This window comes from Taudactylus pleione, unplaced genomic scaffold (assembly GCF_031769625.1).
Source record: "Taudactylus pleione unplaced genomic scaffold, aTauple2 ptg000635l, whole genome shotgun sequence".
In the NCBI taxonomy this organism is placed as follows: domain Eukaryota; kingdom Metazoa; phylum Chordata; class Amphibia; order Anura; family Myobatrachidae; genus Taudactylus; species Taudactylus pleione.
In genome coordinates, this window is record NW_028285037.1 from 1,936,933 (window position 1) to 1,963,147 (window position 26,215).

The window sequence follows — 26,215 nt, forward strand, 5'->3', positions numbered from 1 at the left end:
AATGGGACTGCACTGTTAGGCTGAGGCAAGTACTGGTGCATAGTGTGTGATAATAATATAGTACTGCATATAATATAATATATAATATACAGAGGTGTGATAGAGATAATGAGACAGCACTGTTAGGCTGAGGCAAGTACTGGTGCATAGTGTGTGATAATAATATAGTACTGTATATAATATAATAATATAGTATATAATATAATATACAGAGGTGTGATAGAGATAATGGGACAGCACTGTTAGGCTGAGGTAAGTACTGGTGCATAGTGTGTGATAATAATATAGTACTGTATATAATAAAATAATATAGTATATAATATAATATACAGAGGTGTGATAGAGATAATGGGACTGCACTGTTAGGCTGACGTAAGTACTGGTGCATAGTGTGTGATAATAATATAGTACTATATATAATATAATAATATAGTATATAATATACAGAGGTGTGATAGAGATAATGGGACAGCACTGTTAGGCTGAGGTAAGTACTGGTGCATAGTGTGTGATAATAATATAGTACTGTATATAATATAATAATATAGTATATAATATAATATACAGAGGTGTGATAGAGATAATGGGACAGCACTGTTAGGCTGAGGTAAGTACTGGTGCATAGTGTGTGATAATAATATAGTACTGTATATAATATAATAATATAGTATATAATATAATATACAGAGGTGTGATAGAGATAATGGTACAGCACTGTTAGGCTGAGGTAAGTACTGGTGCATAGTGTGTGATAATAATATAGTACTATATATAATATAATAATATAGTATATAATATAATATACAGAGGTGTGATAGAGATAATGGGGCTGCACTGTTAGGCTGAGGCAAGTACTGGTGCATAGTGTGTGATAATAATATAGTACTGTATATAATATAATAATATAGTATATAATATATAATATACAGAGGTGTGATAGAGATAATGGGACAGCACTGTTAGGCTGAGGTAAGTACTGGTGCATAGTGTGTGATAATAATATAGTACTGTATATAATATAATAATATAGTATATAATATATAATATACAGAGGTGTGATAGAGATAATGGGACTGCACTGTTAGGCAGAGGCAAGTACTGGTGCATAGTGTGTGATAATAATATAGTACTGTATATAATATAATAATATAGTATATAATATATAATATACAGAGGTGTGATAGAGATAATGGGACTGCACTGTTAGGCTGAGGCAAGTACTGGTGCATAGTGTGTGATAATAATATAGTACTGTATATAATATAATATATAATATACAGAGGTGTGATAGAGATAATGAGACAGCACTGTTAGGCTGAGGCAAGTACTGGTGCATAGTGTGTGATAATAATATAGTACTGTATATAATACAATAATATAGTATATAATATAATATACAGAGGTGTGATAGAGATAATGGGACAGCACTGTTAGGCTGAGGCAAGTACTGGTGCATAGTGTGTGATAATAATATAGTACTGTATATAATATAATAATATAGTACATAATATAATATACAGAGGTGTGATAGAGATAATGGGACTGCACTGTTAGGCTGACGTAAGTACTGGTGCATAGTGTGTGATAATAATATAGTACTGTATATAATATAATAATATAGTATATAATATATAATATACAGAGGTGTGATAGAGATAATGGGACAGCACTGTTAGGCTGAGGTAAGTACTGGTGCATAGTGTGTGATAATAATATAGTACTGTATATAATAATATAGTATATAATATATAATATACAGAGGTGTGATAGAGATAATGGGACAGCACTGTTAGGCTGAGGTAAGTACTGGTGCATAGTGTGTGATAATAATATAGTACTGTATATAATATAATAATATAGTATATAATATATAATATACAGAGGTGTGATAGAGATAATGGGACTGCACTGTTAGGCTGAGGCAAGTACTGGTGCATAGTGTGTGATAATAATATAGTACTGTATATAATATAATAATATAGTATATAATATATAATATACAGAGGTGTGATAGAGATAATGGGACAGCACTGTTAGGCTAAGGTAAGTACTGGTGCATAGTGTGTGATAATAATATAGTACTGTATATAATATAATAATATAGTATATAATATAATATACAGAGGTGTGATAGAGATAATGGGACTGCACTGTTAGGCTGAGGTAAGTACTGGTGCATAGTGTGTGATAATAATATAGTACTGTATATAATATAATAATATAGTTTATAATATACAGAGGTGTGATAGAGATAATGGGACTGCACTGTAATGGTGCATACACACGGTCAGATTTTTCCTTCAGATATGAACGATAACGATTTAAAAATCGTTCAGTCGTTCATATCTGAAGGAAAATCTGACATATCTGACATGCCTGAACGATGGACGATCAACGATGCGCGTTCCCGTTTGTCAAATAACGATATCTGACATCTGATGTGTTTGCAGTCAGACTTGGACGATCCCATTCATTTTAATGCAGTCAAAAATCGTTCAATCGTTCAAAACTTTGGTAAAATCATTCAAATCGTTCAATCGTTCATCTGACAAATCTGACAAGTCTGACAAATCTGACCGTGTGTATGCTCCATTAGGCTGGGGCAAGTACTGGTGCATAGTGTGTGATAATAATATAGTACTGCATATAATATAATATATAATATACAGAGGTGTGATAGAGATAATGAGACAGCACTGTTAGGCTGAGGCAAGTACTGGTGCATAGTGTGTGATAATAATATAGTACTGTATATAATATAATATACAGAGGTGTGATAGAGATAATGGGACTGCACTGTTAGGCTGACGTAAGTACTGGTGCATAGTGTGTGATAATAATATAGTACTGTATATAATATAATAATATAGTATATAATATACAGAGGTGTGATAGAGATAATGGGACAGCACTGTTAGGCTGAGGTAAGTACTGGTGCATAGTGTGTGATAATAATATAGTACTGTATATAATATAATAATATAGTATATAATATAATATACAGAGGTGTGATAGAGATAATGGGACAGCACTGTTAGGCTGAGGTAAGTACTGGTGCATAGTGTGTGATAATAATATAGTACTGTATATAATATAATATACAGAGGTGTGATAGAGATAATGTAACTGATATACAGATTGAGCTGGTTGTTATCTCCGCAGCACCCGGAGACGCGCCTGGATCTTGGACCCTGCTGGAGGATGGTATTACACCTGGCTCAGCATCATGGTGATACCTGTTACATACAATTGGGTCATCATCATCTGCAGGTAGGGTAAGATATTGCTGGGCGAGGGGCACGTTGTTACTGGGGAGGTACACTGTGCATGGGGAGTCCCATGCAATGTGGATAGGAGGGAGGATGGGGTGTCCTGTGAATGGGGGTCTTGTGTGTACTGTGGATGGGGGGGATCCTGTGCACTGTAGATTGGGGGGGGTCCTGTGCACTGTAGATGGGGGAGATCTTGTGCACTGTAGATTGGGGGGGGGTCCTGTGCACTGTGTATGGGGGCTCCTGTGCACTGTAGATGGGGGGTCCTGTGCACTGTGGAGGGGGGACTCTGGTGCACTGTGGTTGTGAGAGTTCTGTGCACTGTAGATGTAATTGCACTGTGGATGGGTTCTGTTCACTATGGATGGGGGGGGGGGGTCCTGTACACTGTGGATAGGGATGGTCCTGTGCACTGTGGATGGGGGGATCCTGTGCACTCTAGATGGGGGGAATCCTGTGCACTGTGGATGGGGGATCCTGTGCACTGTGGAAGGGGGGATACTGTGCACTGTGGTTGGGGGGGCTCCTGTGCACTATGGATGGTGGGGCTCCTGTGCACTGTAGATGGGGGGCTCCTGTGCACTGTGGAGCTTCTGTGCACTGTGGATGGGGGGGCTCCTGTGCACTGTGGATGGTGGGGCTCCTGTGCACTCTAGATGGGGGGAATCCTGTGCACTGTGGATGGGGGATCCTGTGCACTGTGGATGGGGGGATCCTGTGCACTGTGGATGGGGGGATCCTTTGCACTGTGGATGGGGGGATCCTGTGCACTCTAGATGGGGGGCTCCTGTGCACTGTGGATGGGGGGATCCTGTGCACTGTAGATGGGGGAGATCCTGTGCACTGTAGATTGGGGGGGGATCCTGTGCACTGTAGATGGGGGAGATCCTGTGCACTGTAGATTGGGGGGGGGTCCTGTGCACTGTGGTTGTGAGAGTTCTGTGCACTGTAGATGTGATTGCACTGTGGATGGGTTCTGTTCACTATGGATGGGGGGGGTCCTGTACACTGTGGATAGGGAGGGTCCTGTGCACTGTGGATGGGGGATTCCTGTGCACTCTAGATGGGGGGATCCTGTGCACTCTAGATGGGGGGCTCCTGTGCACTGTGGATGGGGGGCTCCTGTGCACTGTAGATGGGGGGAATCCTGTGCACTGTGGATGGGGGGTCCTGTGCACTGTGTATGGGGGATCCTGTGCACTGTGGATGGGGGGATCCTGTGCACTGTGGAAGGGGGGATACTGTGCACTGTGGTTGGGGGCCTCCTGTGCACTGTGGATGGGGGGCTCCTGTGCACTATGGATGGTGGGGCTCCTGTGCACTGTAGATGGGGGGCTCCTGTGCACTGTGGAGCTTCTGTGCACTGTGGATGGGGGGGCTCCTGTGCACTGTGGATGGGGGGCTCCTGTGCACTATGGATGGTGGGGCTCCTGTGCACTGTAGATGGGGGGCTTCTGTTAACTGTGGATGGGAGGGTCCTGTGCACTGTGGTTGGGGGGCTCCTGTGCACTGTGGATGGGGGGGCTCCTGTGCACTGTAGATGGGGGGGTCCCATGCTCTATGGATGGGGGTGCTCCTGGGCACTGTGGATGGGGGTCTCCTGTGCACTGTGGATGGTAGGGTCCTGTGTACTGTGGATGGGGGGGCTCCTGTGCACTGTGGATGGGGGGGCTCCTGTGCACTGTGGATGGGAGGGTCCTGTGCACTGTGGATGGGGGAGTCCTGTGCACTGTGGATGGGGGGCTCCTGTGCACTGTGGATGGTAGGGTCCTGTGTACTGTGGATGGGGGGGCTCCTGTGCACTGTGGATGGGGGGGCTCCTGTGCACTGTGGATGGGAGGGTCCTGTGCACTGTGGATGGGGGGTCCTGTGCACTGTGGATGGGAGGGTCCTGTGCACTGTGGATGGGGGGGCTCCTGTGCACTGTGGATGGGAGGGTCCTGTGCACTGTGGATGGGGGGGATCCTGTGTAAAAGGGTTACAGATCAGAGGGTCCAGAACCGCTAGCCTGCAGGTTCCTTTTTGCATACAGCCAGGCCCATAATACATGAGAATAATGGCAGCCCTGAGATTCACTATTTACTATAACCCTGTCCCAATGCTTCACCTGATACTGACTCTTCTGGACACTGGTAAAACCATCAGGTAAACAGGAAAAAAGACAGATGTCTCCCCCATGGGCATGAGATGGTTCTTACCCACATGAAGCCGGCACTAAGCCCCCTGTCTCCCCAGGTCCTGCTTTACCGAGATCCAGTACAAGTACATCAGCGTCTGGCTCAGCTTGGACTACCTGTGTGACATTCTGTACATCATGGATATCACTGCCAGCTTCCATACAGGTGTGTGACTCCGGTACCTGGCTAATGAGTACATACATTACATATAGACATTCTGTACATCATGGATATCACTGCCAGCTTCCATACAGGTGTGTGACTCCGGTACCTGGCTAATGAGTACATACATTACATATAGACACACGTGTACATACATGGATATCACTGCCAGCTTCCATACAGGTGTGTGACTCCGGTACCTGGCTAATGAGTACATACATTACATATAGACAGACGTGTACATGCATGGATATCACTGCCAGCTTCCATACAGGTGTGTGACTCCGGTACCTGGCTAATGAGTACATACATTACATATAGACATTCTGTACATCATGGATATCACTGCCAGCTTCCATACAGGTGTGTGACTCCGGTACCTGGCTAATGAGTACATACATTACATATAGACATTCTGTACATCATGGATATCACTGCCAGCTTCCATACAGGTATGTGACTCCGGTACCTGGCTAATGAGTACATACATTACATATAGACATTCTGTACATCATGGATATCACTGCCAGCTTCCATACAGGTGTGTGACTCCGGTACCTGGCTAATGAGTACATACATTACATATAGACATTCTGTACATCATGGATATCACTGCCAGCTTCCATACAGGTATGTGACTCCGGTACCTGGCTAATGAGTACATACATTACATATAGACAGACGTGTACATACATGGATATCACTGCCAGCTTCCATACAGGTGTGTGACTCCGGTACCTGGCTAATGAGTACATACATTACATATAGACAGACGTGTACATGCATGGATATCACTGCCAGCTTCCATACAGGTGTGTGACTCAGGTACCTGGCTAATGAGTACATACATTACATATAGACAGACGTGTACATACATGTATATCACTGCCAGTTACCATACAGGTGTGTGACTCCGGTACCTGGCTAATGAGTACATACATTACATATAGACACACGTGTACATACATGGAGGTGGGGCGTGTTTATTTCAGACAAATGGTGACACCCGGCATATGTGGGGGCATATGAGAGGGGCCCTAGACTGCACACCCTGAATATATATATATTGGGAGGTGCTACCTGCGGAGACTACTGTTGTAAACACTAATAAAAGGAATAACAGATGCACAACTCCAACAATACTCATTATATATAGTAATACATATTACAATAGAATTTTGCTAATAATAAAAGAGGTTTTGGCATAATCATGGCCATAGTTATGGCCCTACCCACCGCGCCTAGGTAACCTCTGAGGGTAGGTCCCTAACATACTGGGGTTAAAATCCAGACGGCAGGATGCCCCAAACCAGCCCAGCAGAGCCCCCCAGGACATCACCCCAATAAGGAAAGGTGACGTGTAATAAGGTGCAGGATGGATCAGAGCAGCTGCTGCATGTAGGGAGGTGAGAGATATAGATGTGACAATAATACATATATATTACACAAACAACAGAGGTGCTAACAGTACAAGAAAGGAAAATGTGTATATAATGTGATGCCCTGAAGCCGCCCAACCAAAGCAATCCAGGGGACCCACGCCCCAAATATCAGCCCCTAGCTGCACTACAGTATAAACATTTATAGGACTTACCTAGATTGTGCCTCTTGTTATAGTGCAGTCAGAATGCCAGATCCCTGCTTAATACCAATAAGGGACAGGTGGGGAGGGGTGCTAGCCTAGGGGACAGGTTGGAAGGGGTGCCAGCCTAGGGGATAGGTGGGAAGGGGTGCTAGCCTAGGGGACAGGTGGGAAGGGGTGCCAGCAACATAACATATTAGCTGTATGTGATATAAGGGTCTGTGCACCGAGTAAGAAACCCTCCCTTCTCTCTCCTGACTTATTATAACACCTGGCAAACGCGGCACGCGGCACACCTGGGCAGGTTCAAACACTAGAGTGTATATATATATATATATATATATATACACACACACACACATATATATGGACGTGCTTTTATACATATTATACATATATATTTTATATATATATATATACACATACATGCAGACATGCATAGATACATTCATAGATATACAGACATGCATACATACATAGGAGCTGATGTTGAGTAGATGGGTGGTCAGTGTTCGACTCCGCTGATGTTGTGAGGGGGTGGTCAGTATTAGACCTCGCTGACGTTGTGCTGGGGTGGTCAGTGTTAGACCTCGCTGACATTGTGCTGGTGTGGGCAGTGTTAGACTCCTCTGACATTGTTCTGGGGTGGTCAGTATTAGACCTCGCTGACGTTGTGCTGGTGTGGTCAGTGTTCGACTCCGCTGACGTTGTGCTGGTGTGGTCAGTGTTAGACTCCGCTGACGTTGTGCTGGTGTGGGCAGTGTTAGACCTCACTGACGTTGTGCTGGTGTGGTCAGTATTAGACCTTGCTGACATTGTGCTGGTGTGGTCAGTGTTAGACCTCGCTGACATTGTGCTGCGGTGGTCAGTGTTAGACTCCTCTGACGTTGTTCTGGTGTGGTCAGTGTTAGACCTCGCTGACATTGTGCTGCGGTGGTCAGTGTTAGACTCCTCTGACGTTGTTCTGGGGTGGTCAGTATTAGACCTCGCTGACGTTGTGCTGCTGTGGTCAGTGTTAGACTCCTCTGACATTGTTCTGGGGTGGTCAGTATTAGACCTCGCTGACGTTGTGCTGGTGTGGTCAGTGTTCGACTCCGCTGACGTTGTGCCGGTGTGGGCAGTGTTAGACCTCAATGACGTTGTGCCGGTGTGGTCAGTGTTAGACTCCACTGACGTTGTGCTGGTGTGGTCAGTATTAGACCTTGCTGACATTGTGCTGGTGTGGTCAGTGTTAGACTCCTCTGACGTTGTTCTGGGGTGGTCAGTATTAGACCTCGCCGACGTTGTGCTGGTGCAGTCAGTGTTCGACTCCGCTGACGTTGTGCTGGTGTGGGCAGTGTTAGACTTCACTGATGTTGTGCCGGTGTGGTCAGTGTTAGACTCCACTGACGTTGTGCTGGTGTGGTCAGTATTAGACCTTGCTGACATTGTGCTGGTGTGGTCAGTGTTAGATGTTGTGCTGGGGTGGTCAGTGTTAGACTCCGCTGATGTTTTGCTGGGGTGTTCAGTGTTAGGCTCCTCTCCACTGACGTTGTGAGGGGGTGGTCAGTGTTAGACTCCGCTGACGTGCCGATGTGGTCAGTCTTCTCTCTCCTGACTTATAGCACCTGGCAAACATGGCACACGGCACACCTGTGCAGATTCAAACACCAGAGTGTTTATTAAAAATCCATACAGTGTACAGCGACGTGCCCTTTCTCAATATATATATATATATATATATATACACACACACACACATATATATATGGACGTGCTTGTATACATACAGACTGACAGACATAGATAGATGCATACTGTACATATACAGGCATATATATATATATACATACACATACAGACATGCATAGATACATTCATAGATATACAGACATGCATACATACATAGGAGCTGATGTTGAGTAGATGGGTGGTCAGTGTTAGACTCTGCTGATGTTGTGACGGTGTGGTCAGTGTTAGACTCCGCTGACGTTGTGCTGGGGTGGTCAGTGTTAGACTCCGCTGATGTTGTGCTGGGTGGTTAGTGTTAGACTCCGCTGACGTTGTGCTGGGGTGGTCAGTGTTAGACTCCGCTGATGTTGTGCTGGGTGGTTAGTGTTAGACTCCGCTGACGTGCCGGTGTGGTCAGTGTTAGACTCTGACGTTGTGTTGGGTTGGTCAGTATTAGACTCCGCTGACATTGTGCTGGTGTGGTCAGTGTTAGACTCCGCTGATATTGTGCTGGGGTGGTTAGTGTTAGACTCCGCTGATGTTGTGCTGGTGTGGTCAGTGTTAGACTCCACTGATGTTGCGCTGGGGTGGTCAGTATTAGACCTCGCTGGCGTTGTGCTGGTGTGGTCAGTGTTAGACTCCACTGATGTTGCGCTGGGGTGGTCAGTATTAGACCTCGCTGACATTGTGCTGGGGTGGTGTGTTAGACTCCGCTGACGTTGTGCCGGTGTGGTCAGTGTTAGACTCCGCTGACATTGTGCTGGGGTGGTGTGTTAGACTCCGCTGACGTTGTGCTGGTGTGGTCAGTGTTAGACTCCGCTGACGTTGTGCTGGGTGGTTAGTGTTAGACTCTGCTGACGTTGTGTTGGTCAGTATTAGACTCCGCTGATATTGTGCTGGGGTGGTTAGTGTTAGACTCCGCTGATGTTGTGCTGGGGTGGTCAGTGTTAGACTCCGCTGACGTTGTGAGAGGGTGGTCAGTGTTAGACTCTGCTGACATGCCGGTGTGGTCAGTGTTAGACTCCTCTGACGTTGTGTTGGTGTGGTCAGTATTAGACCTCGCTGACGTTGTGCTGGTGTGGTCAGTGTTAGACTCCACTGACGTTGAGCCGGGGTAGTCAGTGTTAGACCTCGCTGACGTTGTGCCGGTGTGGTCAGTGTTAGACTCCGCTGACGCTGAGCCGGGGTAGTCAGTGTTAGACCTCGCTGACGTTGTGCTGGGGTGGTCAGTGTTAGACTCCGCTGACATTGTGCTGGGGTGGTGTGTTAGACTCCGCTGACGTTGTGCCGGTGTGGTCAGTGTTAGACTCCGCTGACGTTGTGCCGGTGTGGTCAGTGTTAGACTCCGCTGACATTGTGCTGGGGTGGTGTGTTAGACTCCGCTGACGTTGTGCTGGGGTGGTCAGTGTTAGACTCCGCTGACGTTGTGCTGGGTGGTTAGTGTTAGACTCCGCTGACGTTGTGAGAGGGTGATCAGTGTTAGACTCCGCTGACATGCCGGTGTGGTCAGTGTTAGACTCCTCTGACGTTGTGTTGGGTTGGTCAGTATTAGACCTCGCTGACGTTGTGCTGGTGTGGGCAGTGTTAGACTTCGCTGACGTTGTGCTGGGGTGGTCAGTGTTAGACCTCACTTACGTTGTGCCGGTGTGGTCAGTATTAGACCTTGCTGACATTGTGCTGGTGTGGTCAGTGTCAGATGTTGTGCCGGGGTAGTCAGTGTTAAACCTCGCTGACGCTGTGCTGGTTAGTGTTAGACTCCGTTGACGTTGTGCCGGTGTGGTCAGTGTTAGACTCCGCTGACATTGTGCTGGGGTGGTGTGTTAGACTCCGCTGATGTTGTGCTGGGGTGTTCAGTGTTAGGCTCCGCTCCGTTGACGTTGTGCTGGGGTGGTCAGTGTTAGACCTCACTGACGTTGTGCTGGTGTGGTCAGTGTTAGACTCCGCTGATGTTGTGCTGGGTTGGTCAGTGTTAGACCTCGTTGACGTTGTGCTGGTGTGGTCAGTGTTAGACTCCGCTGACGTTGAGCCGGGGTAGTCAGTGTTAGACCTCGCTGACGTTGTGCCGGTGTGGTCAGTGTTAGACTCCGCTGACGCTGAGCCGGGGTAGTCAGTGTTAGACCTCGCTGACGTTGTGCTGGGGTGGTTAGTGTTAGACTCCGCTGACATTGTTCTGGGGTGGTCAATATTAGACCTCACTGACGTTGTGCTGGGGTGGTTAGTGTTAGACTCTGCTGATGTTGTGCCGGGGTAGTCAGTGTTAGATTCCACTCCTGCTGGCACATCACATGAAAGGATCCACCATCACCTGGAATAGACCCCCCCCTCCAGGGGTAACACTGGTAAGAGAAGAGGTCGTCAGTCCAGGATGGAGAGATCACACTTGTCCTCCCATCGTCCTTGATATGTTAATGGGCATTGGGAGGAACGGAGTACCTGGAGCAAACACAGGAAAAACATACAAATGTATGACCCCTGTGCTGTGAGATGCTAACCACTGTGCCACCATGCTGCCTAGTATAATAATTATAATAATGTAATTTACCGTAATTAAACGTTTGTTACTGTTTACTGTGCTATAATAGGCGAGTCTAATCCCCATGTAGGAATCACATTTATAAAATACAGGGCTAGTAAAAACAAACTAAAACAAAAAGATGGTTACTGTTCGCCCCTTATTTTTCCTTGAAGTTATTTTCCCTTTGAATAATTTTGTCTTTGTAGTTATTTATTTTGTACTTTTTTGTTACATTCAAGTTGAGTTTACAGTATGTCTGTATGCAAGTTACACAATTTGTCAGAGGTTCCCAAACGCGGCCCTCAAGGCTCCCCAGCAGTTCAGGTTTAGACGTATCCATAGTTGAGCACAGGTGACTTCATTAATAAGTCAGCCAATTTGATTTAACCACGTGTGCTCAACCATGGATATCTCTAAAACCTGACCTGTTGAGCAGCCTTGAGGACCGCTTTTGGGAACCTCTGCAATATATGATTGTGACGCCCCCAACATGGTGGATTGCTGTAAGGACAACAGGGTTAGTAATGTTATTTTTATATCAGTATTATATATCGTTACAACTCTCAATAAACAGCATTGATTTATTATTTACTTTACTTTTTAGGATTTTTGCAAGAAGGTATCCTGGTCACAGACAGGCACCAGATCGCCCGGAACTACGTGTTCTCCGCAAAGTTCCGTTGGGATCTCCTGTCCATCCTGCCAACCGACTTCCTTTACTTCAAATTCGGCATCCACACCCCCAGTGTACGGATCAATCGCTTTCTGCACTTCCATAGACTGTTTGAGGCCTTTGACCGGACAGAGACGCGTATCCCATATCCCAACGCATTTCGCATCTGCAAGCTCATGGCCTATGTCTTTGTGGTCATCCACTGGAACAGCTGCATCTACTTTGCACTGTCTAGTTATGTAGGGTTTGGCAAAGATGCATGGGTGTACCCCAACATTACTGACCCCGAGTTTGGACGCCTGGTGCGTCAGTATCTCTACAGCTTTTATTTCTCCACTCTGATCCTGACCACTGTGGGGGACATTCCCTCACCCATGCAGGAGGAAGAGTACCTCTTCATGGTGGTGGACTTCCTCATTGCCGTCCTTGGATTTGCCACCATCATGGGAAGCATAAGTTCGGTTATCTCGAACATGAATAGTGCAGACGAGGCTTTCTACCCCAACTATGACCAGGTCAAGCTGTATCTCAAGATGTACAAGGTGAACAAGAGTTTGAAGAAGAAAGTAATTGCCTGGCACCAGCACCTCCAGATCAACAAGAAGTTGACCAATGAGAACCGAATTTTGCAGAATTTGCCGGAGAAGCTGAGGGTGGAGGTGGCGGTCAGCGTCCACATGTCCACTCTGAGCAAAGTCCAGATCTTCCAGAACTGTGAGAAGAGCTTACTGGAGGAGCTGGTGCTGAAGCTGAAGCCGCAGGTCTACAGCCCCGGAGAGTACGTCTGCAAGAAGGGCGATATTGGTCGGGAGATGTACATTATCAAGGAGGGGAAACTTGCCGTGGTGGCGGATGATGGGGTGACGCAGTTTGCTGTTCTAGGGGAAGGCAATTACTTTGGGGAGATCAGTATCCTAAACATCAAAGGTAAATGAATATTGTTGTTTCGATATTGCTGTTATTTTACGGTTTATTACTGCACCTATAGCCAGTTACATGGGAAAATAGAAAAATACACCAATCAAAAGAAAATAATATGTGTGTACAAATGGCGGTGATATGGCAGTGTGTATGTACACCAGCGGATGCCCTGAGACAGCGAACAGCCCAGTACTGACCAGTGGGGTGGTGTATTTAGTGGCAATGTACAGCTGTAGTCACAGTTCTGCAGATACAGACTTGTTTCATGGACAGGAGCACAGAGGTCACTGCCCTGTGACTGTATATGGGCAGCGCTGCAGGATGCACCCTGTGTCTCTTAGGAGCTCAGTGGAAAACGTCCATCTCCTCCTGTGGCACTCTAGCACAGAGACAAGATGGCGCCACGCATGTGCAGAACTACAGGCAGTGGCCATCTTGGTAAGGAAGTGTAGTCTCCCTGGAGGAACCAATATGGAGTATCCACAGTAATGCTGCATGCAGTGTCTCTTTAATGCTGCATACAGTCTCTATAATGCTGCATACAGTGTCTCTATAATGCTGCATGCATTGTCTCTATAATGCTGCATGCAGTGTCTCTTTAATGCTGCATGCAGTCTCTATAATGCTGCATACAGTGTCTCTATAATGCTGCATGCATTGTCTCTATAATGCTGCATGCAGTGACTCTATAATGCTGCATGCAGTGTCTCTATAATGCTGCATGCAGTGTCTCTATAATGCTGCATGCAGTGACTCTATAATGCTGCATGCAGTGTCTCTATAATGCTGCATGCAGTGTCTCTATAATGCTGCATGCAGTCTCTATAATGCTGCATGCAGTCTCTATAATGCTGCATGCAGTGTCTCTATAATGCTGCATGCAGTTTCTATATAATGCTGCATGCAGTGTCTCTATAATGCTACAGTCACGACCGAGGATTCTTTATACAGGTAAGAGGGCAAAATGATAGCACTGTAACCCCAACCCATCAGACATTTGCTTTCCACCACCTGTGTGCCAGTCTCCATATATGTCCCATGTGGAGTCATTCTCATGAAGAGGCCACAAGCTCCATAGTAGCCCATAGGGAAAGGTCCCGAGTGCAGACTGCAGCATGCTCCGCAGTAATGAAGCAGGGATTATGGGGAGCTATCACAAGTCGCCAGTGCGCCTGGTTACATATCTGTGCTCTGGTTGTCTCTCCTCCGGGTCGCCAGCTCTTGTGCAATGTACACACCGGACTTCTGCTCTTGTGCAACGTACACGCCAGACTTCTGCTCTTGTGCAACGTACACGCCGGAGTTCTGCTCTTGTGCAACGTACACGCCGGAGTTCTGCTCTTGTGCAACGTACACGCCGGAGTTCTGCTCTTGTGCAACGTACACGCCGGACTTCTGCTCTTGTGCAACGTACACGCCGGACTTCTGCTCTTGTGCAACGTACACGCCGGACTTCTGCTCTTGTGCAACGTACACGCCGGACTTCTGCTCTTGTGCAACGTACACGCCGGACTTCTGCTCTTGTGCAACGTACACGCCGGACTTCTGCTCTTGTGCAACGTACACGCCGGACTTCTGCTCTTGTGCAACGTACACGCCGGACTTCTGCTCTTGTGCAACGTACACGCCGGACTTCTGCTCTTGTGCAACGTACACGCCGGACTTCTGCTCTTGTGCAACGTACACGCCGGACTTCTGCTCTTGTGCAACGTACACGCCGGACTTCTGCTCTTGTGCAACGTACACGCCGGACTTCTGCTCTTGTGCAACGTACACGCCGGAGTTCTGCTCTTGTGCAACGTACACGCCGGAGTTCTGCTCTTGTGCAACGTACACGCCGGAGTTCTGCTCTTGTGCAATGTACACGCCATACTGGGACGACAACTTATGTTGCTAGGACACTGTGACGCTGGATTACAGCACTTGATGCTGGAAGACGTACCCTCCTCTCCTGTGGATTACCATTAATCACCTGCCCTGTTACTCCATTGGTTCAATTCCTTTCTTAATCCTGCTGGTTCATTGCCGGCTATAGCGTGTCTGTACGTGTCCTTCCGGTCCCTGCGCGTCGTGTTCCTGCTCGTCTCTGCCTGTTCTGCCTTTACCTCGTACATTCTCAGTCCAAACTCTCATTCCTCCATCTAGTATTCTTCTGAAAGCTCCACTGCTTCAAATATTAAACAAACAGACCTATTTACGGTGTATACACGTTTAATACGGAATCAGTATGTTATACCGCCGGACGTCAGCCAGGCAGATGAAATACCGACGCTGGAAGGCCGGCATATAGAGATCCTGACAGGGTAAGTATAAAGGCTATCCCTAACCCTCTCCCCCCCTAACCCTCCCTTAGGGGTGCCTAACCCTAACCTCCCCCATAGTGCCTAACTCTAACCTCCCCCCAGGTGGGCCTAAACCTAACCTCCCCCCTGGGGTGCCTAACCCTAACCCCCCCTTGTATCACTTCCTAAAAAGATACTTCCATTTAGATCCAAAAGGTGCAATTGCTTTTAAAATAGAAACAGTCCGCAATGAGGGTCTCTAAATATAATAAACCCAGTTTTAATCGGCATTCACTATAGTGAGACCTCTTTCCATATAGAAAGTTCTGGACTTAATATAAAAACAGGGCCTGATTCAGCTTCTGACGGAATAGCTCGCAGCTGTTATGGTAATGCCTCACGCCTCCTGCTGCATCGCGCCTCCTGGATCACGCCTCCTGCTGCATCATGCCTCCTGCTGCATTACGTATCCAAGCTGCGTTGTCAGCAGACAGAGATCCTGGCCTCTTCCCTCCCCCCCAATGGCGGCGACACGGAGGAAACGGAGGCCATCGCACATGCACAGAACGGGTCTGGCGCCTCCAAGAGATTCCTGGACATCGGGAATCTGTGTTCAGCAGGGCACTAGCGTGCTGAATTAGGCCCACAGTTTGTGTAGAGTCTCAGTCTGTGAACCTTTGTGTCTAATATAAACAATCCGTTTTAGGAATTCCTTTCTCCTGGCTCCAAAACGTTATATATCAGGAACCCGATTTGGAGAATATTAAAGTGAATAATGGCTGGACTTGCCGGTATCTCTATACTTTACCCAGCTAAATGTCTCCGTGCATCCGCTTACCTGGCCAGTCTGCCATGGCGGTGGCACTACTCCTCCGACTATTAACCCCACAGTGTGGTGCTCCTAGTAACCTGTCCGTGTTCCTCTCTGCTCCAGGCGAATGTCTGCGCTACAGCTTACGTTGAACAGGTGCCACTGGCTCTGGTTGCAGAGTGTGCCGGCCTTGTTGTTATTAGTCCGTCTCCTGGAGTCTGCCGGGAGACCCTCATTGAGGACTTTTCTATTTTAAAAGCAATTGCAACATTTTTGGATCTCTATGGAAGTATCTTTTTAGGAAGTGATACATGTGCACAAGTATATGTTTTACTTTTGGTTACTACACCTGATTGTTATATTTTGATCAGTTCTAAGTATAATTTACTGTGTATTAAACATTTATAAACTGTGAATAGGACTGACTGTTAATATTGGAAGCAGTGGCGCTCTCAGAGTAATTTATTCTAATTTGCTGATTGGTTTTAGTATGGGAGACAGGTGGTATCTGTCCGTGAGAGCAACCTACTCCAATATTCAGGGGGTGGCACACTAACTATATTGTTTTAGAGTTTTGATATACTGCTATCTACGTAGTGCTCCGGTTCGTGCTGTGTCTGTGGACTTGCCGCTCTTGTGGCCATCAGTTACCATGTCTCTGCCTGAACATCCTGGCTGTCAAAGCCGCACCACGGCCCGCAAGGCTGCAACACAACCTGTAATCACCTCGGCTCTCAAGCCCCATCACGGCTGTTATATGCGCACCTCAGCCAGCAAGGCCGCATCTCAGCCTGAATACTTACCGGCTCATTAGCCTCACCTCAGCCAGGAAGGCCGCATCTCAGCCTGAATACTTACCGGCTCATTAGCCTCACCTCAGCCAGCAAGGCCGCATCTCAGCCTGAATGCTTACCGGCTCATTAGCTGCATCTCTCTGCCTGAACATCCCAGCTGTCATAGCCGTATCTTAGCCCAAAACCTGTAATCATCTCGGCTCTCAAGCCACATCCTCGCTGCCATAGCCGCAGCTCGTCATTCAAGTCCGCATCTCAGCCTGAAAATCTACTGGCTCATTAGCCGCACATTGGCCCTCAAGGCTGCATCTCACAGTCTGCGCTCACATCAGCTCTCAAGACACACCTCGGCTGCTAAAGCCACTCCTCGACCCTCAAGGTCGCATCCCAGCCCTCAAGGCCGCACCTCTTAGCCTGCATTTACTCCGGCCCTCAAGGCCACATCCCGGCTACCATTGCCTACCTTCAAAGGCTCTCACCCTGTCAGTATCCATCAGTTGCATAACATCCTGTGGCCTTAGGATAATTGTGTAAGCCTCTACTATCCAGAGTACAAGACCAATACCAGTGAATGTGTCTTGTTCTATGGGAACAGCGAGTGGTTGCTATTGGCAGATCACCTCACCAGAGTGGTTCTAAGGGTCTTACATGGTGATTACTAAGAGACTGTAACAGGAGAATAATCACCACATCTTGAACCAGTAATACATATGCAGGGCCAGCTTGGAGCCCGGCACATTCATGATTTTAGGGCCCCCTCTCCCCTCCCAGTAGGCACATGCAGGTCGGCTATTAGCTCATCCAGTCATCTCAGCTTCATCTGCTCCACTGTAAATCTCGTCTTCATTCTCCAGCTCCTGTGTCTCTCGTCTTCATTCTCCAGCTCCTGTGTCTCTCGTCTTCATTCTCCAGCTCCTGTGTCTCTCGTCTTCATTCTCCAGCTCCTGTGTCTCTCGTCTTCATTCTCCAGCTCCTGTGTCTCTCGTCTTCATTCTCCAGCTCCTGTGTCTCTCGGCTTCATTCTCCAGCTCCTCTGTCTCTCGGCTTCATTCTCCAGCTCCTGTGTCTCTCGTCTTCATTCTCCAGCTCCTGTGTCTCTCGTCTTCATTCTCCAGCTCCTGTGTCTCTCGTCTTCATTCTCCAGCTCCTGTGTCTTTCATCTTCATTCTCCAGCTCCTGTGTCTTTCATCTTCATTCTCCAGCTCCTGTGTCTCTCGGCTTCATTCTCCAGCTCCTGTGTCTCTCGGCTTCATTCTCCAGCTCCTGTGTCTCTTATCATCATTCTCCAGCTCCTGTGTCTCTCATCTTCATTCTCCAGCTCCTGTCTCTCTCGTCTTCATTCTCCAGCTCCTGTGTCTCTCAGCTTCATTCTCCAGCTCCTGTGTCTCTCAGCTTCATTCTCCAGCTCCTGTGTCTTTCAGCTTCATTTCCCATGAACTGCACTCCAGAGATTCCTGGTGGACCGGGGACCCCTGGAATCTTGGGGGCCGGTACTAGTGTCACCTTTGTATCCCTCTGTCGCTGGGTCTGTACACGTGTATAATGATTTTGCAGCATGAGTTTTGCTGTTAATGAGTCCCCAGATCTAGCTGAAAATAGCCTGAAATGTTTCGTGTTATGTGTTTGTTGCGGCTTTTGCGGTGAAATGTGTCTTGAACAGTCCATGGTCCTAGTGATCCCTGTGTTCCATAAAACCATCATGTTTCATTGTCTGAGAAATAAATACAAAGGGTCTTATTGTGTCGCAGACAGTTCCGTATGCCGCAGTGTCAAGCAAATTTTAGCAAACTACGCAAGCCCAATATTAAACACATATCTTTGCGCATCTCCGGCCAATTCTCTACATGCATGAAATGGGCGTTTATGGGTGTCAAACTCGGTGGCATGGAAGAGAACCGCCCTTAGGGCATGTAGCCAGAGCTGCGTCCTATTCTGAGTGGCGTGTATGACGAGGGGACGACTATTACAGATGGATCTCTTGTATCCAGGAAGACATGTATAGTCACGTAGTATTCCGCAAAATATCTGCTCTCAGCGGCCTCATATAGATCTGCGTGCGACTCACGCCCTATGCTATTATTTAGCAGACGCCATTTCAGCGTTAGGCAATAAGTCATCAGTGGGTGATGGTTTGGGTCAACTAATAAAGCCTGGACTTACTCATATTAATAAGTTACAGACTATGAACCCTGCGCCTGGTTTAGTCGTGTCTGCGACTTTATGCTAATGTCAGCCCTTCCCTGGTGTACAAGCATCGGTCTGTCTGTGCTGGGACTGAGAAGCCAGAGTATTGGATGCCCGCTAGCATCGCCTGCGCCTTACGCATATTCAGGTTGATGGCAGCATGTGCGCAGAAGGACTCACGGGTCATAAACCCAGGCTCTGGATGCGGAGGGAAATGCCATCTTAGATGTTACTCTATAGAAGCCTATGGGCTTCTAGTCGCAAAGAGATGTGAGAGGGATCGAATAGGATCTCTCCCAGCCCCCCCGTGGTGCGTGTGTCATTCTCCCAGCCCCCCCCCCCGTGGTGCGTCTGTCACTCTCCCGCCCCCCCCGTGGTGCGTGTCATTCTCCCAGCCCCCCTCCGTTGTGTGTGTGTCATTCTCCCAGCCCCCCGTGCTGCGTGTCATTCTCCCGGCCCACCCCGTGGTGTGTGTGTCATTCTCCCAGCCCCCCCGTGGTGCATGTGTCATTCTCCCAGCCCCCCCGTTGTGCGTGCCATTCTCACAGCCCCCCCGTGGTGCGTGTGTCATTCTCCCAGCCCCCCCCATGCTGCGTGTGTAATTCTCCCAGTTCCCCCCCATGGTGCATGTGTCATTCTCCCAGCCCCCCCAGTGGTGCGTGTCATTCTCCCAGCCCCCCCATGGTGCGTGTGTCATTCTCACAGCCCCCCATGCTGCGTGTGTCATTCTCCCAGCCCCCCATGCTGCGTGTGTCATTCTCCCAGCCCCCCCATGCTGCGTGTGTCATTCTCCCAGTCCCCCCTATGGTGCATGTCATTCTTCCAGCCCCCTCCCGTGGTGCATGTGTCATTCACCCAGCCCCCCCCATAGTGTGTGTGTCATTCACCCAGCCCCCCCCCATAGTGTGTGTGTCATTCACCCAGCCCCCCCGTGGTGTGTGCGTCATTCTCCCAGCCCCCCCATGGTGCATGTCATTCTCCCAGCCCCCCTCCATGGTGCGTGTCATTCTTCCAACCCCCTCCCGTGGTGCATGTGTCATTCACCCAGCCCCCCCATAGTATGTGTGTCATTCTCACAGCCCCCCCCCGTGGTGCGTGTCATTCTCCAAGCCCCCCCGTGGTGTGTGCATCATTCTCCCAGCCCCCCCGTGGTGCGTGTCATTCTCCCAGCCCCCCTCTGTGGTGCGTGTCATTCTCCCAGCCCCCTCCCGTGGTGCATGTGTCATTCACCCAGCCCCCCCCATAGTGTGTGTGTCATTCTCACAGCTCCCCCGTGGTGCATGTCATTCTCAGAGCCCCCCCGTGGTGTGTGCGTCATTCTCCCAGCCCCCCCCATGGTGCATGTGTCATTCTCCCAGCCCCCCCCCGTGGTGCATGTGTCATTCTCCCAGCCCCCCCCGTGGTGCATGTGTCATTCTCCCAGCCCCCCTGTGGTGCATGTGTCATTCTCCCAGCCCCCCTGTGAGTGTGTCATGTGCGGAAGGACACCAGGGGGACTTCTGGGTCATAGACCTGAAAGTCCCTCACTTGCAAAGGATGCTCTTACCGAGAGAGCCATCCTATATGCTTTTCTTCATGCATACCGGCGTAATTAACGGCGACATGCATACGTAGAGTGGCGGGATGCGTCACACCCCTATTGCTACGCGCCATTCATCGTGCCCTACATGTTTTACTACATTTGTACATAGAAACAGAGCCAGATTAACAATGGGGAGGATGGAGCTCCAGCTCCAGGCCTCTACATTAAAATAGGCCCATCATCACGGCATGATCATGATTAATATTGTATTTCAAGTTTTTTCACAAATCTGCCAATATTTTTACATATTTAGGGAGAAATTTTAGCTGATACTATAGGGGGTGTATACGCCCACATGGCTCTGGCCACACCCACACTGCACGGCCCACACCCACATAGCACTGTCCATACCCACACAGCACTGGCCACACCCACATAGCACTGGCCACACCCACACTGCACGGACCACACACACACAGCACTGGCCACACCCACACAGCGCTGGTCACAGCTGATCCCATTCTCAGCATAGTCAGTCCCAGGCCCATGTGCATAGCAGTAAAGGGCCAATAACCTGCCCTGGGATATATTTTCTTACTCTTTACGAGAACATATATAAAATTATTTTATTTCAATCACAAAAATCTGAATGTGTCTAATAACATTGTACAACTTTTATTCACCCTTTAGGTAACACCTCCGGCAACCGCCGAACCGCAAACATTAAGAGCATCGGTTACTCTGACCTGTTCTGCCTTTCCAAGGAGGACCTGAGAGATGCCCTGACCGAGTACCCCGACGCCAAAGCTATTCTGGAGGAGAAAGGACGTGAAATCTTACTGAAGATGAACAAACTGGACGAGGCCCTAGCGGCTGAGCTGGTGGCCGGGCAGCAGGAGATGGACAACAAGCTGAGGAGGCTGGAATTGAACCTGGACTCCCTACAGACCAAGCTGGCCCGGTTACTGGCCGAGCTGGAGTCCAGCGCTGTGAAGATGTGTCAGAGGATTAAACGCCTGGAGTGGGAGATCAGCCTTTGGGAGGATGAGTCCCCGGACAGGTCTGGGGAGGAAGAATGAGCCTGTGGCCAGAAAGCCGAACAACAGCCCCACAGAACTCTATATATTCTGTACAATAACACGAAGGTGGGAGCTCAGAGCCCAATACACGGAGATTGCGCCATATAGCGCTGGTGCCAACTGGTTGCGCAGCGTGAAAGCAATGGATTATGGGTGAGAACTCTTCTTGTGTTCTCTGCTCGATAGCCCCTGTCCAGTATCCGCCCCCCACCCCATTCACACTGCACAATCAGCCACGTGTGGCCCCCGCACCAGAATCACTCAGGGCCCAATGTACTCCGTATAGATAACACAGGGCAGATAATACACTATTCCTGACTCCAGGGTCACTATGGGCAATGATTTGCACACAGACGCATCTAATGGATATTAGCAAACTGTGCATGCGCCATAGCGAACGTAGGAATCTTAGTGCATAGCTCCAGGAGATTCTGAGTGGTCCGGTCGCCATGGGGACGCAAATGTACAGACAGATCTCTTCCTCCCAGCACTGGCTAGCTGGGAGTAAGTGCTGATGATAGTGATGACGGCTGGAAAATAGTGTCGCAATACAGCGCATTACGGTGCCCACATAGTCGCATTCTGTTGCGGCGGCATATGGACCTGCGTATTACTCAGTATCAGGACCCACGTATCTAGGCTGTGCGCCCTTCATACCCCTCCCCTGGGCACTGCGAGCATGATGCAATACTCTGATACTGTAATCTCAGTCCTTCCCATACAGCAGGGAGAGGGGCTGGCACCGCGCTGGGCGTCTGCCCATTTGTTTAGCGTAAAATATGCAGATATGCTCAGGACAACATAGATCTTAATTTGGTCGCATGTTAGTCCCGGGAGGCAGAACACAGTGACACGCAGGCAGTACAGTAATGGCGTGCTGCGGCATACCCCCACACAGACGCACTGACACATGTCAGCACGGATACACTGACGATGGTCACCAGTAACAGCTGTCACTTCTGATTGGCTGATGGCAGGCTTGTCTCTGAAGCTGATTGGCTCTTCCTTCATTGATCGTCCCTATATTATACGATATTGTGGCTGTATCTTAGAATGAGAGTTTTGCGATATTTGTGAACACGTGGAGGCGATACTCCGATGGACAACCTGCACCTGATAATGGGGGTCTAAAGACGCGCCAGGCGATATTACAGTGTCTACTGATGCTCAAAGCGGGTGTCTCAGTCCCTGCCCAATCATACGCGCGGATGTACACCAGGGAGGGATAAAGACGCGGCCATGATCATGTCCGTCTCTCCATCGGGCCCATACTGACATGGGGGACTGCGCACATTATAGGAGCTTGGGAGAAGTCCCGCACAGATTATCTTGTATTGCAAGTTTTTACATTTGTCTCTTTTTCCCTCCTGAAATTGTTTGGCTAAGAGATGGTTTATATTCCATTATCTTATTGTAACTTCTATATAGGGGGTGGTGCTACCATGCTCACTAAATACAGGTTAGAATCAGACCAGAGAAGAACACGGTGTGAGGCGTGGAGGGTGCACTCCGAGACCATTTGAAAATAGTTTCTGCTTGGATTGTATTCATGAAACATAACTTTTAATAACAGTATCATAAAAGATCACATGTAACATAATAAAATATAGATAATAGAAATATGTGCTTAAGGAAAAGTGTGTATTAAAAATAAAGTAATTCGTTCCACTGAGTCACAGTTAAGTTGGTTCTATTGCTCTTAAAAATTGTTTAATGTCCTATATAATTTTTTTATATTTTTCACACAATCTGCAAAAATATTTCATGTTCTGCGTATTCACATAATATTATTCAATATATTGTTACAGCAGATGATTAGTGTGACTGCACAGTATTTGTCCTAAAGACAGATATTTACTATCAGATAGTAATACAGCATTTGCAACATTGTAAACTCATTTATTGCTTCAATGTTGCTCTAGTCCATACTGACAGTTAGACCCGCAGTGGATACAGTAGACCCGCAGTGGATACAGTAGACCCGCAGTGGATACAGTAGACCCACAGTGGATACAGTAGACCCACAGTGGATACAGTAGACCCGCAGTGGATACAGTAGACCCGCAGTGGATACAGTAGACCCGCAGTGGATACAGTAGACCCGCAGTGGATACAGTAGACCCGCAGTGGATACAGTAGACCCGCAGTGGATACAGTAGACCCGCAGTGGATATAGTAGACCCGCAGTGGATATAGTAGACCCGCCGTGGATATAGTAGACCCGCAGTGGATATAGTAGACCCGCAGTGGATATATTAGTACACACCTTAATATATATACACAAGTATACATGTTAGCATGGGAGCCCTATTACACAGGACTCTTAACAAGTGATAGCGGGCAGTCACACCCGCAGGGAAAACAATCTAAGATCCACGAGGCCACAAATACTCTGTAATAAGTTACTGTAAGCAAAAAAGAAGAAATACATAGGGAGCGGAGCAGACACTGTACACGCCAATAATCTATGTATACATAACTGTTATAGCATGAGACGGGGATAACAACATACGGAGTGGGAATTCTGCATAAATACTACAAATACATCTATTATTAACTAGGGAAACAATAATCACTATAATATATTCCATTAAGTGGTTATTTAGGCTACAATAGAGGGGATACAATACCTCTTCCATATAAATAAACTAAGGGAATTACTAAGACCACATATACTATAAATAATTGTTCCCTAACCCTTTCCCCTCCTTCCCCCTCTCTAAGGGCCCTAATTACTACAATCCGCGTTTGTAATGCAGATTGTAGTGTGATATTACATTGCGAATTCAGGCGATATCACAGGGATTTACTACAAATCCCTTACAGGGACAGAGCTAACGATAAAGCTCTGTCCCTGCGAATCCCATCCGCACACTAGTCACGGTATATTCGCAAAAAAATATCGTGACCAGTGCCCCGCGCATGCGCCGACAGGCCATCGCAGCTACCTCCCCAGTGCTAAGCCCCTGCCCCCTCGTTAAGCCCCACCACCGCAATCGCGAACCCCCCTCCCCCCCGCGACCCCACCTCTCCCTTAATTACACTTACCTGCACGATCCTGCCTCCGGTTAAGTCTTCCATGTCCTCAGGTCAGCTGATCTCCCATCCTGCACCATGACCCGGTCAGCTGATGACCGGGCTGCAGTGCAGCATGGGAGACCAGCTGACCAGACGGGAGTCATCACCGGAGCCCCGACCACTGGTCCATGGAGTCAGGAAAGTGAATATTTTTTTTTTTTGCTATATATATATATTTTTTTTTTTGCAGTGTATCAGCTTGCGGTCTGTTTAGACCACACAGCTGATCACTGGGACCGACTCCAGGCTCTCCTGTGCTTTTTGGAGCAGACTAGGAGTCCGGTAACCGGTACAGGTGTCACATATCACATTACTCAGCGCAGTCTCCCATATACAGACTCAGGAGCACACAGATATACAGGTGTCACATATCACATTACTCAGCACAGTCTCCTATATACAGACTCAGGAGCACACAGATATACAGGTGTCACATATCACATTACTCAGCGCAGTCTCCTATATACAGACTCAGGAGCACACAGATATACAGGTGTCACATATCACATTACTCAGCGCAGTCTCCTATATACAGACTCAGGAGCACACAGATATACAGGTGTCATATCACATTACTCAGCGCAGTCTCCCATATACAGACTCAGGTGCACACAGATATACAGGTGTCACATATCACATTACTCAGCGCAGTCTCCATATACAGACTCAGGAGCACACAGATATACAGGTGTCACATATCACATTACTCAGCGCAATCTCCTATATACAGACTCAGGAGCACACAGATATACAGGTGTCAAATATCCCATTACTCTGCGCAGTCTCCCATATACAGACTCAGGAGCACACAGATATACAGGTGTCACATATCCCATTACTCAGCGCAGTTTCCCATATACAGACTCAGGAGCACACAGATATACAGGCGTCACATATCCCATTACTCAGCGCAGTCTCCCATATACAGACTCAGGAGCACACAGATATACAGGTGTCAAATATCCCATTACTCAGCGCAGTCTCCCATATACAGACTCAGGAGCACACAGATATACAGGTGTCACATATCCCATTACTCAGAGCAGTCTCCTATATACAGACTCAGGAGCACACAGATATACAGGTGTCACATAACCCATTACTCAGAGCAGTCTCCTATATACAGACTCAGGAGCACACAGATATACAGGTGTCACATATCACATTACTCAGCGCAGTCTCCTGTATATCTGTGTGCTCCTGAGTCTGTATATAGGTGTCACATATCCCATTACTCAGCGCAGTCTCCCATATACAGACTCAGGAGCACACAGATATAAAGGTGTCACATATCACATTACTCAGCACAGTATCCCATATACAGAATCAGGAGCACACAGATATACAGGTGTCACATATCACATTACTCAGCGCAGTCTCCCATATACAGACTCAGGAGCACACAGATATACAGGTGTCACATATCACATTACTCAGTGCAGTCTCCATATAC

At 47.8% G+C, this 26,215-nt stretch overlaps 1 protein-coding gene across 1 annotated transcript in view; it reads left to right on the forward strand.

Moving 5' to 3' along the window:
* CNGA4 (cyclic nucleotide gated channel subunit alpha 4) overlaps nt 1-23,306 on the forward strand; it is a 159,591-nt gene extending 136,285 nt beyond the window's left edge. The window contains exons 2-5 of the mRNA XM_088454910.1: nt 3,163-3,270; nt 5,508-5,614; nt 12,023-13,018; nt 21,296-23,306. Of these exons, the coding sequence (XP_088311036.1) occupies nt 3,163-3,270; nt 5,508-5,614; nt 12,023-13,018; nt 21,296-21,684 (1,600 nt within the window). The 3' untranslated portion in view covers nt 21,685-23,306. The remainder of the gene's footprint in view (nt 1-3,162; nt 3,271-5,507; nt 5,615-12,022; nt 13,019-21,295) is intronic.
* The last annotated feature ends 2,909 nt before the right edge of the window (nt 23,307-26,215 follow it).